The 19,347-nt window shown below is 42.2% G+C and overlaps 1 protein-coding gene across 2 annotated transcripts in view; it reads left to right on the top strand.

Moving 5' to 3' along the window:
• Window positions 1-1,980: 1,980 nt before the first annotated feature.
• LOC104943363 (nuclear factor of activated T-cells, cytoplasmic 1-like) overlaps window positions 1,981-19,347 on the top strand; it is a 76,169-nt gene continuing 58,802 nt past the window's right edge. For both annotated transcript variants that reach the window (XM_010768739.1, XM_010768737.1), the window contains exons 1-4: window positions 1,981-2,320; window positions 5,461-6,550; window positions 8,194-8,353; window positions 16,887-17,089. In XM_010768739.1, the coding sequence (XP_010767041.1) occupies window positions 2,203-2,320; window positions 5,461-6,550; window positions 8,194-8,353; window positions 16,887-17,089 (1,571 nt within the window). In that variant the 5' untranslated portion in view covers window positions 1,981-2,202. The remainder of the gene's footprint in view (window positions 2,321-5,460; window positions 6,551-8,193; window positions 8,354-16,886; window positions 17,090-19,347) is intronic.

Raw genomic sequence — 19,347 nt, 5'->3', positions numbered from 1 at the left:
CCAAATCGTGGGGATACGCTGACGGTTTGAAAAATGTGAATGATGATATAATGATATGATTGCCAACATTAACAAGTAAGGACATTATAGTCGTATCTGTGGAAGTGCTGCAATGTGATACTTTGTTGTTCGTGTGGGAGACCCCCTCCTCCCCTTCCTCTGTAGGGAAGCCACTGGTTAGGGTCAGCCACAGAAAAACAGTGGAAAATGATTTCTGATGCATGAGTCCTAATACTATACGGTAGCTGCCAAAAGGCTATTTTAGGTTATTTAGGCTAGGGTTTCCCAAAGTGGGGGTCGCGATTACAAAATTAAAATTAAAAATAAAATTTAAAAAAATCTTTTTTTTTATCAATTTAAAAAATATATATTATTAATAATAACGTGTGCATAGACATTTTTCAGGGGCGGACTGGCCATCTGTATAATTTCCACGCAGCGAGGCTCCCCCCGTTGACAATCCACTATAGCGCAGTGTTTCCCCTGTTACCCCTAATTTAGACCATACATTTACAATAATGCTGGATTTAATAATGTATTGGTAGTTCCATGACACTTTTGGCTGATTGGAACCTCTAAAACAGCAACTAAATGTACCTTTTTTCTGGGATTGTTAGTTAAAATCAGAACCAGAATACAGATTGAGTAGGGTTTTTCAATCAATAAATCTGCTTTTGGTGCTGGATTATTTGTGCATATGTACACAAATCAAGAAACAGATAAAGAACGAAAATACAAATAAAAAACTGAAATAATATAAAATATGTAAAATTTATCTGATCCAAGTGGAAGAAGTGGTTTGCAGAAAAACTTTAAAATGTCCAGGGACTGGGCCCCCATGAAGTTGACTATATGGTAGAGCTGTTGGCCCAAATATTGTGGCTTGGCCCCGTGCGGATGACCCGGGTTCAAATCCGGCCGAAGACCATATGACGTGTGTCATCCCCTCTGTCTCCCCCTTTCAACAATGTGACTTTAACAAAGGCACTGGTAGTCTGTAAAACATTTTTTATTTTTTATTAACATTTCCTGGACTGTGCTGAGCCTACATTATCACTGTTAACAATTACTGGATTATGATCATTGGTGTGTTAATTGGTTCATCACAGATGGAACATTTTCAGAAAATTTGATTACCTTTATACACTGCTGCTGGATATATTAACCTATAATTATATTTCAATGTTGAAAAACATTTATTCAGTTGTATCTCTCTAAATGTATAAATTAAAGCTGTAAAAACAGTAACAAGGGAAAAAAGTACAATATTGGCTTCCATAATGTGGCTGAATAGAAGTAAAAAGTATAGGATAAAAGAAAAGTACTCAGGCACACGTAACTCTAAATTGTATTCAGTTACAATGTACAAGTATTGCTATTGTTGGTTTATAGACTACTGCATGACAATGGTAATTAAAAGACAATTAAAAGTATTTTCTTTGACAACATATACAAAATATCTATTATTTTTCATAAAAAGGAAGGGGTAAAAGTAAAATATTTGACACAGTATTGATACTAACATATGTTGAATGCATATTATATATTAGCGTAGTCCGAAAGTAACAGAAAAATGCAGTCAACAGTATACCCTGTCGGCCAAATTATGATACTTAGTGAATATTAATTGTTACGGAATACATCTTTAAAGTAACCCTTTCAACTCACACACACACACACACACACACACACACACACACACACACACACACACACACACACACACACACACACACACACACACACACACACAGACACACAGACACACGTCTCCCACCTCCACCGATGGGATCCCGGGGTAGAAGACATCACTAGTGCGGGAGGTTGCAGGAGCCGGGTCGCGTCATCCCTGGATGGGCGGTCCACTGACGGGAGGTGTTTTCCTCATTTAAAAGCACCGGAGCCGGCCCCTCTGACAAACCGCTCTGCGTCATCGACCTGGGGAGACTCTTGAAAAACCTCCTTCGGGCTGAAGCGAGTCAAACTCACCTCACTCTAGCAGCCCTATAACTGCTCCAGTCCTACTTTTCTCCCCTCTCATCTGGTGCGCAGTGCACCGCGTTGTGGTTCCAAGTTGTAACCCACACTCCCTTTGCTTCAAACTCGCTGCGAATTATGCTTTTTTTTTTACGGTGTGTGAATTTATCTAGCGCCTAAAACAGTATCATTCCAGTCTCGAGAAAGTTGCTCATCGCTTGTTGAATGCAGGATACCTTTTGCCCGAGCGTCAGTCCCAAGTTCAGCTTCGGAGCAGCCGGTAAGGAGCGGGGACTGCACTTTCTCACCTCTCTCGCCGCCGATATGAAGTCTGCAGAAGAAGGTAAAGTATTTTTGTTTGATTTGATTGAAGTTATGTTTTTAACCGCTGACCTTTTTAACTTGCTGTCGTGAAAGAATCTTAGATTTTAAGATGTGTTTACACCAGGTGCTGTAGGTATGATGTGAGTTCAAAGGGACCTTAAGCACTACTGTGTGTAGATGTCTAATATTGTTAAATAAGCTAATACTACAATGAAAACGAGCTGTGAACTGCTAAGTCATTTGTCTTTTAAAGATGTATTAAAATAAACCCACCAGCAAATCTCTTGTTTTAAACTTGAGCAACTCACTGAAATATTATTTGTCCATTTGTCACTTTATTAATTGGTATTCAAAGTCAAAACTATTAAGGAAACATATGCAATGATGCTCTTGTGAGTTGTTTGTCTAAAACTGTCACTAGATAAATAGTGCTGCTTGGTCTTTGCTCTGCATGCATCAGGAACCAGTTAGCACTCACTAACAGTACATTGAGTGGCATGCACCCATCCACACCATTAGGTGTCTCCAGCTGTCAGTGCAGGTGCTTGTCATCATGTGCAAACAACACTGAAGTGGGTAACACTGCTAGTGTCACCGTCACTCCTCTTGATATAAGATTAAATTATTAAAATAAAAAATAAGGGTTTATGCAGATTAAAAATTGTCAAAAGTCAGACAGCCACCTCTTTCTTTAAATGCTGTGTCTTTGTTGGCTTTAGTTTGCATGTTGATTCAGCGTTGATTTATCATTTTATTTGGCCCTTATGGTAGCAAAATTAGATTAGGCCCATCAGAATTCATTGATGGTTCGACTTTTCATATTACACAGTCTTCCAACGCTGATGTAACTAACTTTTTCTTTTTGTGGATTTTGGTAATTTCATTTTGGTGTGTGTGTGTGTGTGTGTGTGTGTGTGTGTGTGTGTGTGTGTGTGTGTGTGTGTGTGTGTGTGAGTGTGAGAGTGTGAGAGAGAGAGAGAGAGAGACAGAGAGAGAGAGCTATATATGATCTGCGCATTCAGAGATCCCAGGATGTTTTCTTTACAATGAAACATGTTCAAACACACAAACCTTTAGCAATATGCTGATGACTGCTTTTTATCACATACATTAACTAAATATATAAATGCAAAAGACACGCTTTACCATCGTTTCGCCCCAGCCCACAGTCAGCCATGTGTGTGATAAGTGGCCCCTGGGTTCTTGGTTCCAGAGGCTGCATATGACTTCTGTGGGCGACGACCTATCTCTCCCTGAGGTCCCGTCAGTCTTTTGACCACAATTCCTTTGAATAAGCCTATCCATTCTTTAGTCACGCTGGTCTGCTTTATGGGGAGTGAGTGTTTTGATCGTGATAGCATAATTGAGAACATATTTGGAGGACAGAAAGAGCATGCTATAATATGTGTGATAGTCAGTGTTTTCAAATTAACTCCGCGCACAACACATTTGGAATGAGCTGCAAACAATTGTGGCTTTAACTCAAATGCAAGAGTGAGTCATTTTCTTTATTCTCCTTTCATTCTTTTCAACCCACAAATTGTGATCTGCTACAATTTTGTTAGTTCAGCAGCAGACGTGTGACCTGAAAGAAAAAAAAAAGTTTTGAGATCATGCAGTAGCACACAAAAGTGAAAGTCCCCGTGTTTTTGAGTGGGTGGTAAAAGAAGTCAAGTATGTTGTTGAACGCACTGATCAAGTGCACATTTGAAGAGGGAAAAAAAATAACAGCTGCAACTCTGAGCAGAGTCAGTCAGGCCTGAAGTAAGGACGTGTGTCACACGGGGTGGAGTGGGCAGGAGATTATCATCTGTTCAGCACTAGAAGAGGGTGAACCAGAGGCAAAAAGCATCAGAGGAAACTGAGCTGAAGACATACGCTTGTTTTTATGAAATTTAGCGTATAATCACTGGGGTGGAGATGAGTTTCCAGCATGAAGAGCAAGAGTTTGATTTCAGGTCTGTGTTTGAGTACAGCCTAGATGTCCAGAACGAACCTGAGAGAGGTGGGTACATTCACTGGAGGTTTTTTTTTTCATTATTGTATATCCTGTAAAATGTACAGTGCGAGAGTGCTCCTGTGTACTGGAGTCAAAACAATTTCAGAAGGCAGTGTCTTTCTTTGTTAAAGGCTGTGAAAGTGTCTGCATTTAGCATTCTGCCACACAAACAAAACATGACTTTTTGCAACGCCTTATAAGAAGGTATTTTCTTTTTTATAATTATAAGTAAAAATGTATGACACGTGTCCTTAGCTTTACTGAACTTAGTGGGCACATTGAATTTGGTGCACATCGTATTCTCACATCTGAAAATAGACTCTCATAACTAATTTTAGACTGCCACATATTATGGTGTGTGTGACAGATTTGTCATTTCATGTGATGCACAGCATTGTGGTCAACAAAATATAGCACTCTGCATCAAGGGGAATGCCCTTCACCGGGTTTCAGACTGAAAGAATTTCATTCTTAGACCACTTTTACCCTCATTGACATTATCGCTAAAAAAGCAGAGATGAGTTTTACAACCGTTGACGCATTAGCCAGGCTAACGGAAAAAGCATACCTGCTCGGCTCCATTGACTGAATTTGTATGTCATTGCATTTGCCAGTGATTTCATCGTGCGTTTGCTTGTTGTATGTGCCCTTTGCTTGTTTGTGTACCACGGCGCATCTGTGTGTAACGTTGCAGCAAACTCTCCTTGACTTAATCACAAGCTCAGAGCGATGCGAGAGTGCTGTCAGTTTTCCACAGGGGAGGGCCTAATTCACTCAGTGAGTGATGCAATCAATCAAATAAAGCATCCATCAGCGCTGCTAGAGGAATTCGTGTAGAGTACATATGATGGCAGGGAGTGCCAAATAGAGCCTTGGATGAACTGATCAAACAAACAGAATGGCTGTGCAACTTGCGACTACACAGCAACCACATACAGTAACTGGTCTGAGATGATGGCTAAGCTTCTCCAGATGTTTATAGAGAAGGGAGGCAGTCATTTGCTGTGGGACGTATTGGTTACATTTGTGTAGGTATTGTTCTAAAATGCAATCAGAGTTAATTTCAACCTTAATATAATGGTTGTGAGCATTTTTGGAAGTATGTTGTACAATATTATACTACTAAAAACTTACCATATTCCTTCTTTTTTTTTTTACAGATGCATACAGCTACACACCAAATGTCAGCTTGTCCCTTCCATTGGGCATGGGAAACCCCTGTCTGGCTACCCAGTACCACACCTTACAGACCAGTCCAGTCATCTCAGTTTCCTCTTGCCATCAGACAGGCTACAGCCTTCAAAATGATAACCATGCAGCATCAGGCTACTACCTGCCCCACGGCCTGAGACCCAATGGTGCCCCGGCTTTGGAAAGCCCCCGTATTGAGATCACTGCCTACAGCCAGTATCCTGAGGATGAGGTAGAAGAGAGCAACAGTGAGGACCACATCATCAAACGAGGCGTCAACTCCATCGTGACGCTGACGCTGCCGAACGCCGATGGCTACCGCGATCCCAGCTGCCTCAGCCCAGCTAGTAGCGTTTCTTCACGTAGCTGCAACTCAGATGCTTCCTCTTACGAGTCCGGCTTCTACAACTACGACAACTCCCCACAGAACTCGCCTTGGCAGTCTCCCTGCGTGTCTCCCAAAGGCACGCCTACGCTCATGTCTTGCCCACATGCCAACGGTCCTGTAGCTTCCCCTCACCATTCTCCCTCGAACTCCCCTCAGATAGGAGCCGTGGCCGAGGAAGGCTGGCCGGCGCAACCTCGCGGCTCCAGGCCAAACTCCCCTTCCTGCAGTGGAGGCAATGGAGTCAACGGTGGTGGCATGGGGAAGAGAAAGTACAGCTTCAATGGCACCACCTACCGTCAGACATCCTGCTCACCCATCCAGTCGCCCATCCCCTCCCCACATATCTCCCCAAGGGTCAGCGTCACAGATGAGAACTGGCTCGCCAACACCAACCAGTACACCAACTCCGCCATTGTTGCTGCCATCAACGCTCTAACCACAGATGGAGTGGTAGACCTGGGGGAGGGAATCCCAATAAAGACACGGAAGACCATGCTGGACCACTCCATGGGTTTGAAGTTGGAGCCTGGTGATTTGCTGAGTCTTGATCGGGAGCTCTGTCATGAGGACTACCCCTCTCGGATGGCCCTCAAGAAGGAGAACTACGGTGGGGGGTTCCTGGATGTGCCCCAGCATCCATATTCCTGGTCTAAACCCAAGCCATACCTCAGGTAGGTTGATTTTCTACAGCATTAGTTGTGTAAAAAGTTGAACAATGTAAAACTTCCCAAGTAGTCTTTACATTTCCTTGACAACACAATGGAGCAATCAAAGGTGTTAACAGTCCTTATTCAAACACATACATGGTTTCTAATATCCACCTTAGAATGCTTTGATATTTTTCGGACAGTGCAAAGAAAAACCCTTTTTTCCAAAGATTCCGTCACTTTGTGCCGGTGTGCCAGATTTCAGTTTCAGTTTTTAATCTTCAAAGGCCATATCTGAAGGCAGAAATCCAAAAATGGCATGCTTTTCACTTCCACAAGAGGTTCTCTTTGAAGTGTAAAACTTTAAGATTTAAGAAATCATATTTCACAGGGTGGAGTTGCCCTGCAAGTGTGTGCCACCATTTCTATAGCAACCCTCACAAAAACAAGAACCCATGGACACATATCCCACAAATAAACACATACACTCAACTTTATCATCGATTTCGACTTTTGAGAAAAGCAAGCTTCTTCATTTTCAATTGTGGCATTTCTCCCAAGCCAATAGCACACTCTCCTTTCGGAAATAAAGTGTTTGATTAAGATAGTGAGCAACAGGAAGTAATGGTGACAGGCTTTACTGAGGGGAAGCAGTCTGCGGGTTAATCAGGCGGCTTGCTGCTGTGGTCCGTCGCGCCATCAGCCCATCTCTTTCTGTGTAGCCAACCTGATGTCATGCACTGACTGGGCAGATAAAGCCCGTGGGGGGAAATCAGTTCGTTTTGGGTCAACAAACAGCCCGCAAGTTCCACAAAGATGCCAGAGATTGTTTTCAGTTGAGCCACCCATCAGGTCAAGGGTTTGCGTTTACCAGGCATCCGGCATAGCGAAATATTGTCTTGCACATGTTTGTTTTGTTTTAGATATCACCACGGTGTTCACATGGGAAGCTCTGAATCTCAATCTCGAGAACAATGATGGTAAGCGAGGCCAGCTGTAGTTCTGAGAAAGAGATATGCTCCAAGGCAGGGTGTGCTGCTGACCTTATTCCATGGTATAACTCCATTGTCTTTACTACTAGTTATGCTGTGCTTTAGAATTATACAGTTGAATAATAATTGTATCAAAGGACTGGCTGATTGCCAGACTGGGTGGGATTGTTTTTGGCTCCTAGAAGTTCTCATTCTCCCACTGTCACATTCTTAAATCCCTGTGTATGTTTCCACCTGTCACACCATTATACAAAACACACATGCTCTCTTACCCGGGGCCAATTATCCCTAATTACATTTTCATTAAAAAAAACGACGACCAATTAATTAGACCTATAGAATTATGCATGTCAATGAATGACTTCAAATGATTAGATTATAGACCTTGATGAAAAGGAGAAAGATCAAGTTAGTTGGATTACACTAAAGTGTCTCTATTGGAGCTGATTTAAAGCAAGTGTAGAACTTGTTGATGCCAATGTTTGACAATTGGAAAAAAGCAACCTCATTGTTCCTATTTAGGCAATCAGACAAAGATAAAACAAAACAAACATTCTCCATGTGTTACTCTAACCAACCTGGAAATCAGTTTTGTTACAGACACAAAGTTTTAAGCACAGAAAAGGCAAATGTTTTATATGGAAGTGAATGTACTAATGTGTAGTGTTATTGCAGCCCATCTCTGCCATCTCTTGACTGGCAGCTTCCGTCCTGCTCTGGCCCGTACAACCTTCAGATCGAGGTGCAGCCAAAGTCCCACCACAGGGCTCACTACGAGACTGAAGGGAGCCGAGGGGCGGTGAAGGCGCTGTGTGGTAGCCACCCTGTAGTACAGGTATGTCAGAGACAGCCAGCAATTATTTTCTCATGATTCACTGTGCATATTTGTGTTTATCAGAAACAAAGTTAGCTTTGTGTTGATGTCATTACAGCACAAGTGGTAACAGTGCATGCTAATGGTAATGGTTTAACAACAATCAAAGTTAGTTTTTTGCTGGCTTGATGATCTTTCTTTCTCTCTCTCTCTTCAATCTCTTGCTGTTTTTTTTTTGTATACACACTAATGTCCATGTGTTTGTGTATGTGCTTGTACGCTGTGTTATTACGGTTCCTCTGAAACCAGGAGTCAATCTACTGTTGCAAAATGTCTCCCTGACTAGGAGCAGTGCGTGCTGACTCAATTAGTATAGAGTCGGACCATCGCCTCTCACTGTTGAGCACATAAAGAGCACACAGAGTTTCTTTCTCTGCTACACTGTCATCATAATGGGTTGACATCTTGGTTAAGTTTACTCAAGGTGGGGATCTAGTGGTGTGTGTCCTAAAGGTTGGCATCAATTGGCTTTTTTACTGTCGTCAATTCAAAATGAACAGTATTAGGTGAGCATTGCACCATAAGATTTTTCTAGACCAGTAGTGACTGATTCAAGTTGGTGGTCCATTCATGTCAAAGACTTCTTAGCATTTAATGTTGTTTGTAAATAGATGTTGTGAGCCGATCCTGCTGTTTTCAATGTCAAGCAGACTTGACAGCAGTTGGCCAACGTGGTGTTATGAAAAAAGGCCGGTCAAACTTCAGGTTTTCTCTGTAAATACAGGTATTTTTTCCCCCTCATTATAAACCACTTCATTTCCACATTTGAATGAGTCAACATTTTGACCTCTCTCCTCCCCATGAGGATGACCAGACTGGACTTCATACACAGCTTTTGCAGGTGAAGCTGGTCCTAATTTAGTTCACTTTCTGACTCACTCTAAAAAGGAATGAGTAATCATCTTGTTCCCTTTGCATACACAGTGTTGAACTGATTTAGATCGATGACTTGGTTGTTTATTTCAAACTACAGAGGCAATTTCTTTTGCGAAGGATGTTTTCAAGTCTTACTGTGTATGTCGAGCCATTACTATTAAGTAGTAGTCATCGAGAAAATATGACGACAGCTGCTTTATCTTAACACCTCCACTTGCTTGCATAGCTCATGCTTTACTCTTACTTTTCGGTGAAGTGTGATATATGCGTGTGCATATGCAGTCAATTGGAGTCTTGAGGGTTTCCTAACAGAGGGAACCCCGGGAAGCATTGCAATTGTTGAGAGATAAAAGGATTCCGGGACTAGGCAATCATCTGTAAATGCTAGAGGGTTACATATAGATGGAGACATGTAGCTTTAGGACGTTTGTTTGCAAAGTTTTGGAAAACAAATAATCTGACTGTAGATTTCTCTCTTGCTTTCTCAACTGGCTTTTGCCCAAAAACTAAAAATGAACTCTATATTCCAGAGATGTAGATCTGCAAATGGTCTGGAGTTTACCATTCACACTTGTAGCACACAAAAAAAGATTGTCTGTGCCAGATGTGTTTTCATTTACCGGAAATACTCATTTTGGTTGTGCCAAGGGATGGCTCATGGGTATAATGTGCAGGAAGCAAGATACAATGCCTATTACACTGCTGTCATGTGATGGGTTTGTAATGTGACCAGTCTCCTTCCTTTTGTGATGAGATTGGTGAAAGACGTCCCTGAATCTCTTTTTCTCTTTAGTTTACTTTTTGTTGGTGTCTTGGTGTAAATGACGTTTTTTTCTTCACCTTTGTACAGTATGTTTGTTTTCTTCCAGTTTCACATCAGCCATTATAGAAACGTCATCAACAAGTCCATTCAGGCAATGAGCGTCTCTATTCACACATGAGCTCAATCAGACATTACGCAGACCTTTTGTAACAGGAAGCTGGTAGGATAAAGTCAGTTTGATGTCTGGTCCAAATGGTTTAGACATTTGCGTTCTATACAGCTCTTCCGGGTAATGCCTAGATAATTTAATGGTTGCACTGCAGTAAAATGCTGTTGTCTTGGAGGATAGAGCATGCTATAGTCCCCAGTGCCCTGTGGTAATGAGTGGCAGGCGCTGGATGGGTTAGGTGCAGTCAAGGAGAATAAGTCAATAATGACACAGGGACAGGAGTGTAAGGAAGCAGCTAAGGAAGTGTGTGTGTTTGTGCTCAAGACTAGAGAGAAAGAGAGGGAAGGGGCAGAGGGAGTCACCAGGCAGCTGGGGCTTGGCTTTGCTGCCCCTGGAGATGTTCTGTATCCTGCTGATTAGGGCCTTGGTGGCACCGAGGTTGGGGGGGGGTGGTGATGGATAGGAGTCAGAATCACAGCACCCATCGGACACCACCTCCCCTTTCCATTAACTGATGCCTTCTTCTCTCCCTGGGGGGCCCGAGGATGTCATTTCTTGTGAACCGTTCATCCTTCAACCATTTCCCAAACCCCACACAAGCAGGCCTCCCTTGGTTGAAGCCCAGTCATCCACGGCTCTGTTGGGTTTTTTTAAGCTCATGGATGATCAGACATGTGCGCCATGAGTGATGGTGACATGTGTGTTGGAAAGCAACAAGCGATGAAAAACAGAAGGTTGAAAAACTCAAAGGGATACACTGTTTCTACTGTTCCCCAGAGAGACAAATAATCAAACCAAGATGCTGCTCAATTACTGTTGTTGTTTGTTTTTGAATAACAAGCGGAGGTGTTTTCTTGACAAACGCACAGGAAAGTTTAGCATCAGTGAGGTCTGACATCATCCTAAACTGAAGCAGATCAACCACACCATGTGGGTGGGTGTTAGAATGGAGAGTCTGCTCTCCAGCCACACACCGATGAAAACCTAGATTATAGGTTACCCTGCTGCTGCTTGCACCGACTCCCTGCGCTTTCTGTACCAAATCTCAGTCATTTATCCAGGTCTCGCACTTTGTCCTTCGCCTCCCTTCCTCTGCATCCGCAGCCTTTTAACCCCCTCTTTCCCTACTTTGTGACCCCGCGGCTGCTTTTCCACTTTATTTACTGCAGCAGACCACAGCGCCATTAAGGGGATCTAGGGTACTCCATTGGCTCCCCTCGCACTGTTCCAGACTCTCCCCTCTTTAACCACAGCTATGCCAAACGTCAACAGGATGATTTTCGAGGCCATGCTCAGGAAAAAAACAACAACCTGATGTACCTACTCGGAATATCACCACGACTTTGATTGATGGGTTTTCCAGAGAAGAATGGTGGGGGAAATGGTGGATTTGTGTTGTATTACGTTCACTGAGAATATAGTGACCCAGAACATGACCTCGCTCTGATCTAAAATATGGATTCAGTTTAATATGTTGCAAAGCTGTCCGGATTCAATATAGACATCCACCAGACTTTTAGTGGCAGCAGACAGCAACACCTGTGGAGTATTAAACATATCGCGAGGCGCGCAGCACACTCCTGCATATGGCTAGTTCCTATAGGATAATGACTGACCTATAGGGCTTTCCCCCTCACGCATACACACACTCAGTCTCTCATTAAGTCTAAAGCAGCAACAGACATGGTGTAATTTCAGCAGGATGTGGCCATCATCCCTATTAACGTGTGCTTGACTTAATACCCATCTCACTTCCTCTGCAACTGTATGTAATGCACATCAACTTTGCAGTATGTTTCCGCCACGACGACATGAAAGACCTTGGCAGGCATGTGCTCGGTTCTTTCGCATGTGCGGTTTCACCTTGGGATCCGGTGGCTGCGTAATGTCTCAAACTAAAGTCCCTGATCTACAGCGTTCTATACTGTAGCTGCTAATTGCTCATTAAATCCACCACCGCCTCTTGTTTGATATTCAGAAGGCTTGGTGTACCCTGTAGTGCTGTAAGAGCTTAGCCGGGGCTGTTATTTGTTGCCCAAAGGGGTATTTATGCCACTCTTAAATTGTGGTCACTCCATATGCAGGGCTTCCCTAGCTCTGGTATTGGGCTACCACTAATTACCAGTTAATGGCAAGTGGAAAAATTGGAGCGAAATGTGCATCATTTTCACTTTGTCTGAGGTGATAACCAGACAGCCCACAGATTTATGAGGTAAGACACTGGTGGGTAGTCGTGCCATTGGGGGGCACACGATCTTTAAAGCTTCATGTTACTGAAATACTTGGTAGGTTTGGATGATATTTCCTATGGTAGCAACATAGCCATCCTTTTTATATGGAATTTGGAGCATCACTGGTCTAGACATGGGATAGTACTTGAAACTATGCCCTCAATGACATAATACTAAAGTGCTCAGTTCAACAAAAACTTTAAACTGTTTGGTGGCTTTTATAAAGGAGCAGCCTTCAGAGCTATGGAAATGCGGGGCATTAAAGGACTGCATATGTTGCCTTATGCATTCAATATGAGGCACTGGAGACATTAGCAGGGCGGGAGGGTGATGGAGTAAAGTCTATAAAGAGAGACAACTTGGATGAGTGTACATTGAATTTGATACAGCAAAGACTGGCTATGTGACTGTCAGCACTTGACAGAGAGAGGGAGCGTGATAATGGGAAAAAGCCAGAATCTGCAGTTGTATTTCTCCTCGCCTGCTTCAGCTCCCCCCAAACCCACCTCCCCTCTGCTGCTTCCAGTCGTCTTCTGCTTCTCTTCTCCCCAAAGCTCGGCGCCACGTGGACCTCTACGAGTCATGACATTTCTCCAGGCAGTGATGAAATCACTGCAGAGGAATAGGAGAACTGCAGGCCTGTGGAGTGTATTCACACTCAATTTTTAGCAAGGCCAGACACATCTAATTTACCAGAAAGTCACATGTTTAAATCCTTTGTCTGAACTATTGAGACCAGGTGAAGGCAGCATTAAGACTGTCACTTTCACTAAAGAAATGTAGGGATTAAATGTGTTATGCAAATATATGTTTATCCGATGAAAAACGACCTGTGATATTTATCACAACTGACTGAAGCAAAACAAATTAACGGGCTATATCCCAAGGGCTGAAATTATCAATGAAGATGATGGATCTGTAACGGTCCAAAGGCAGTGGGAGATGAATGGTGGAAAGTGACTGGGATGCACCCTGCTCTCCATTTTTAGCTCGACACCCCTCCACATCATCACAACTGACCCAGACAATGCAGCTGCAAACAATTACACAATTAATGCATCAGCTGCCATACCCACAATGTTTTACTTGAGCCTCGGCTATCAGAAATGGCCCGTGCAGCAGAGGCTTGTGGTGGGAGGTGTAAATGTATCTAGCTGACACAGTGGCAGAAGTTGGCACCCTGAAACAGCTGTGAATCAAGCCTTGATTCAACTTCGGTTTAGATTATCTCAGAATAAATATACAGTACGTGTGCCAGACAGGCTGCAGTTGCTGCTAGAAAAGCTCATCTGGTCAAAATTAGCTGTGCTCTGGGCCAACCTCACAGGCTGACACAAATGAAGCTGAGCTGAAATCACAGGTGTGTGTGTGTGTGTGTGTGTGTGTGTGTGTGTGTGTGTGTGTGTGTGTGTGTGTGTGTGTGTGTGTGTGTGTGTGTGTGTGTGTGAAGCCTCTGTCCTCAACCCATGCTTTAAGTTTATGACACTATCTCTACTTTTTTCCCATATTATTCCCCCTTTGAGAATAAAATGAAGAAGTACGTTTTGTGCTCTGCTTGTGGTGTGCACTTGAGTAAGCATTGCAGGAGTAGAGCAGAAGCAAAAGGGGGTCTTAGGGGAAGGGTCAGAAGAGCACATATGTTAAAGGAATCGGGGGAGGTCGCCCAGGGGGGACTAGACCGGCTTTCTTTGCAGCTGGGAAGACCAGCGTCACCAAGAGGACTATCTGACCTCATTAATCACTTCCTCTCCTGCATGAGGTCACTACTGCTTTGAGTGCGGACGCCACCATCATAGTGCGCTACCGCAAGACGGGTGAAGGGATAAAGACCTCTCCTCCCTCCTGCCTGACTTGTGGGCCTCCTTACAGCCACGTGGCGGCTGATGTAATGTTTGGAGGTCACCAAGATATCCAAAGGAGTCTACTGAGGCATACGTGACAGGCGACATGGCTTTGTACCGCTGCTGCCTGCATTTTATTAAATCATATGGGAACGTCATGCAATTTAACGCTCTGGCATCTTAGATTTGTAACTCGTGGTCCACCATAGTGCTCTCACGAGTCAATACACAAGTAACTGGTAGCATGTGTGGCTATGGATAATTACCTCTGGTGACACCATAAGTAAAATATAACAAGCAGAGCGGGGTCTGCCGGTGAGATCACCGCATAGATGAAGTGGTCCCTTGGGATGCCAAGACTTCAAGAAGCTCCTGACCTCGGCCTAACTCACTGATGACTAGCATGTGTGACGAGCTCACAGGTCAAGACAGCTGCTAGAGACACTATGCGGAGCTGAAGAGGAAAATAGGACGGTTGGAACTGGAGATGAACGGCAGCCATAGTTTTACCTCTCCATTTGCACTTCCTTGATATCTGAATCAAAGCAAAGCCAAATAACTGCTGGTGATGAGATTATTGAGACATATGGATATATGCTCGACTCCTGTGGCTAGTCATACCCTATTTTTCTTCAACATGATTAAGACTGAAAATGGTTCTACTTGGAAGTAGAAACACATCCACTGCCTTATCCCAAATCCAGATGATCTGTCATCAAGTAAGGCATTTAAAAGAACTATAAGGCCAACTGTAATACAGTATGCAGACAAATTTATTCTCTAACCAAAGACATCAGGTGTCCATGACTCTGTAGCACTAATTTCCACAGAAGACTAGTGTCGAGTCCTACACCGACCTACCTCTTCCTCTTGCCCCCATATCTAACCGCATTCACGAAGGTGATTATAAACCAATTAATCAGATTATGTCATAGGGTCCATGTGGTCTGCATTTTGTTATATGACTCAGTCTGTTAAATAAACAACAGGGGTCTTTTATTCCATCCGACGGTACCACTGTTTTCACTCGGATGGAGCTCGAAGAAAATTGGTCTTAGCGATGCGCTTGGGTAATTGAGCCAATTTGTGGGAATTTTCAGATGGCCATGGCTTTGCAAGCCTGGTCTACAGTAAGTGATCCCTCACAGTAAACGTCACATTTGGTCAAGTAGCCACCTTGGTTGATCTAGATCCACCACTCGGTTTTAAACAGATGGATTCTCTAGTTTTCTGAAATGTTTTATATTTGGAGAGATTTTCAAGTCCAAACCAACATCTGCCCTTCTGACCATATGAACACTTTGCACTGCAAAGAGCAAGCCTATCCTGGGAGGTCTGCAATTCCAACAGAAATCCACACATTTTCATTGGCAGATTTTTCTGGTCAGAAATCACTCACAAAGTATCGGTTGTACTTCAACCACAATTTGGATTTTGCAACCCCGTCTCTGCGTTCATACTTTTGAACCATTACACACTTGGTTAAATCATAAAATATTGTTACTTTAGCAGTCGGAGAATTATCTGAGTGATGCTGAATTTAAATTGGCAGTTACCTTAGTATATACTTGAAGTGCCGTTGACCCCAAAAGTCAACAGTACTTTTCAAGCCATGCATGGCTATGGAGTTTTTCTTCTCCTTTTTTAAAGATTTGATCTTTTTATTACTTGAGCAGTAGCGGCTAATGGAGGGCTTCAAGAGGAAGTGGTAATTGTTTGAAGTGGTGGTTCTGATACAGGAGTCTCTTTCATCACAGTGGGACACCGTCTCCGAGCTTTAATGGAAATCATAATGCATGTTCATAATGGTCCAAAGGTAAATGGGCTGGGTCTCGTCTGCACACCAAACTCCACAAAGTGTTTTGGTGTTATTATATTCAAATGTTAAGTATGTTGAATTTGCAAATATTCAACATACTTGAATAGAAACATAAACATGTTTTCTGTATACATATACAGTACATGTTTTCTGGATAGAAACATGTTTGTACTTTGTTTAAAGCCATGATTCTGGTTCTATCTTATTTCCACTTATTACTTTAAAGTTGGTTAATCTCTGAAATTGGATTTTCCACCTGTAGCCCATATTATTATCATCCCAATCTTTAGTTTCCTCGAGTTTTCAACTTTTTATTCTGCTAGCTTCTCACAATAAGATAATATATACATATTTTTCAAAAGCCACTTCACACTCTGAGAGCCTCTTTTGAATACTTTACCCTCTGTAGGCATTACAATAACATCAGCAATTTTTTTAATTAACAGTAAAGTGATGTGATGCCCTCCATCAGTCTCCATGTCTCTGTACCAAAGAGACCATTACCCCAAACATACTGAGACATCCAAATACTTGTTTTTAACTTTCCCCTAAAGGAATGCAGAAAGCATAACAAAGACCACTGAAAAAGGGTCTCTAAACCAACCAAAAACAAACAAAGACAGGGGGCTTGTTCTCAAAGACCCTCTACCTTGTCAGAGCTATTATTAAAGGCCCCTTTAACTAACAATAGCCGATGTGCATTCAATCTGAATTTCCTAAATTAGGGGTTGCCTGAGATGGTGGTCTTAAAATCTGATGTTGCATCTCACCTGGTTCTCTTTGTTCTCCCGCCAGCTATATGGCTACATGGAAAGCGAGCCGCTCACACTGCAGCTGTTCATTGGGACCGCAGACGACCGCCTCCTGCGACCACATGCCTTCTACCAGGTTCACCGCATCACTGGCAAAACCGTCTCCACCGCCAGCCATGAAGTCATGCAATCCAACACCAAAGTTCTGGAGATCCCTCTGCTGCCCGAAAACAACATGAGAGCCATGTGAGTGCTCTTAGACCTCCATAAGTCGCCTATCAATCTTTTTTCTTTTCCACTGGTAAAGCTTTCTTTAAAATAAACCAACAAAAACACACACTCTTCTTTCTCTCTCAGCACCTTCCTCATTGCTTTAGCTCTACAGAATACCTGATGATAGGTACATTACAGCACACACTTCAGAATAGGCCATTAAAAATGAGGAAGAGATGAATGATTCTATGGGAGGAAAACAAGTTCATGGGTGTGCAGGAATTCAAAATGCTTTTGGCTTGGTGAAATGTCCCTCTAGGGCCCCATATGGTCAAAATGTAGACATTTCATTCTCGTAAGAAATAGAAAGCAAGTAGCTTTCATTACAAGCAAAATGTGCTGCACAGCACATAGTCAACCATAGTAGGCACAAACAAACCATTTAAAAATATTTGTAATGTTCGACGAAGAAATCATATTTTATCCAATCAAATATTTATTTGATATTTAAAAAAATAAAAATGTCATGTATAGGCCTACTCTATAGCTTTTTTTTCTTCTTCTCGCCTTTCTTGAATGTATTGATTTCTTAATTTGTTTGTTTTATTTTTTAAATCCAACATGAAATATTTCCAACAGTGGACCAATAAACATGTATAAAACAAGTGATAGGGTATCTCCAAAAGTAGGCCTAACAAGACTAGAGCTACAGTACGACCCTTGGTTTTTCAGTAAGATGTAGTCTAATAACATAGGCTTAGCCAATGTTAGCAAGTTGATTGTATTAGAAACACCGCAACTAAACTAACATATCTGCAAAAAAAACGTTTAACTTATTTTTGAATATTCTAAATTATAATCACACGTACAGGCAATTGGTTCTCATTTTGTCTTGTCATAGTAGGAACAATACAGGTTTTGCTAATATCGCTAACGATGGTGTCTTCACTTTATTAGACCTTTTTCACGGTAGCCATTTTGACGTGACAACACAGGTGTTGCTAATTACAGTAACGATGGTGCCTCAAACTGTAATTGTGCTAGAAAGTAGTGGCAGTGTGACAGCGAGCAGCTAAACACAAAATGAACAACTGGTAGACAATAATGGCAGTCTGTAACACCATGACAACAAAAGAGGACAGAGTAGGCCTATGTGAGTGTTAAGTTATCAATTTATTTTTATTTTAAGCAGTTGTAGAAAAAATAAGCTCTTGTCTTTCATCCATTTCAACTTCAACTAACTAACAGCAGCATTGTTAGCTAACTCTGAAGCACTGAAATGTTAGGCTAACAAACCATTAGCCTACCATTACCGGCTTATGCTACTAGCTTATCTTTGTTTACCAGCACACAATACTAATATTCAGTGCAGATGTTTGCTCATTTTCTGCTGTGTGCTCAACCAAAACATTAAGAAACATTTATTTGACTCTTTTAAATTTTGTTTAGCAACTCATGTGGCTTACCTTGGCCCCCCTTTAAAAACATTAGCATCGTTTTGCTAGGCGGAGGTACATTAGCTTTGGCCTCTCTCATTCTTTCAGACTAGCAGTAATTCAAGGGACCACGCTCAACAGTGTGTCAAGGCAGTAGCTCCCATCCTGGGGCTCCATTTAGACTAGGCTGCAGTGAATTATTTTGGACTGGGGCCCAGAACTCTGGCTTATGGATAAAACGGCTGTATCCAAACATAGGTTACATAAGACTGTTGCCTCTCTCTGCACATAAAGTTCATAATTCTTCTAAAATCTTAAAATACATTTGTAAAAATAGTGATTTACAACATCTCTATCTTATTGTCATGTTTGTTTAAATTCAAGAGATTGTGAAGATATTTAACGGACATACAAGTTTCCTGAATAGGCAGTGACCTTCTTGGGTTTAGCATGGATGATTTTAATATTTGTACTGCATTACAATATCATTACCAACAATACCACAATATCCCGTATATTGTATCATATTTAGGGGCCCTTCTCACACATATAACTTAATGTATCCCTTAGGATAAATATGATACTGAAAAAATATTCAAGAGGAAGTTTGTCGTCAGCACACGCTAAAGGAAAAGGAGTTCTCTCTTTCTCCCCCGACTATCTGAAAGGTCAAAGAAGAGCCTTTAACTGTCTCTTTCCACTGAGCTGTTTAACAGTTGTCTTGATAACGCAGCATCCGTCTCTCTGCTCTTGTGCCAGCAGTCATTTGCTTTCTGTGTGGGATAGAGAACTACATTCAAACTTGGAGACAGTTTCAATCTGTCTTTCTTTCTTATTCTAGGAAATGTACACGTA

The sequence above is a fragment of the Notothenia coriiceps genome, unplaced genomic scaffold (genome assembly GCF_000735185.1).
Source record: "Notothenia coriiceps isolate Sejong01 unplaced genomic scaffold, NC01 NC01_scaffold00005972, whole genome shotgun sequence".
NCBI classification, from domain to species: Eukaryota; Metazoa; Chordata; class Actinopteri; order Perciformes; family Nototheniidae; genus Notothenia; species Notothenia coriiceps.
Note: the sequence above shows the minus strand (reverse complement) of the source record. Positions and strands in the feature narration are given on the sequence as shown.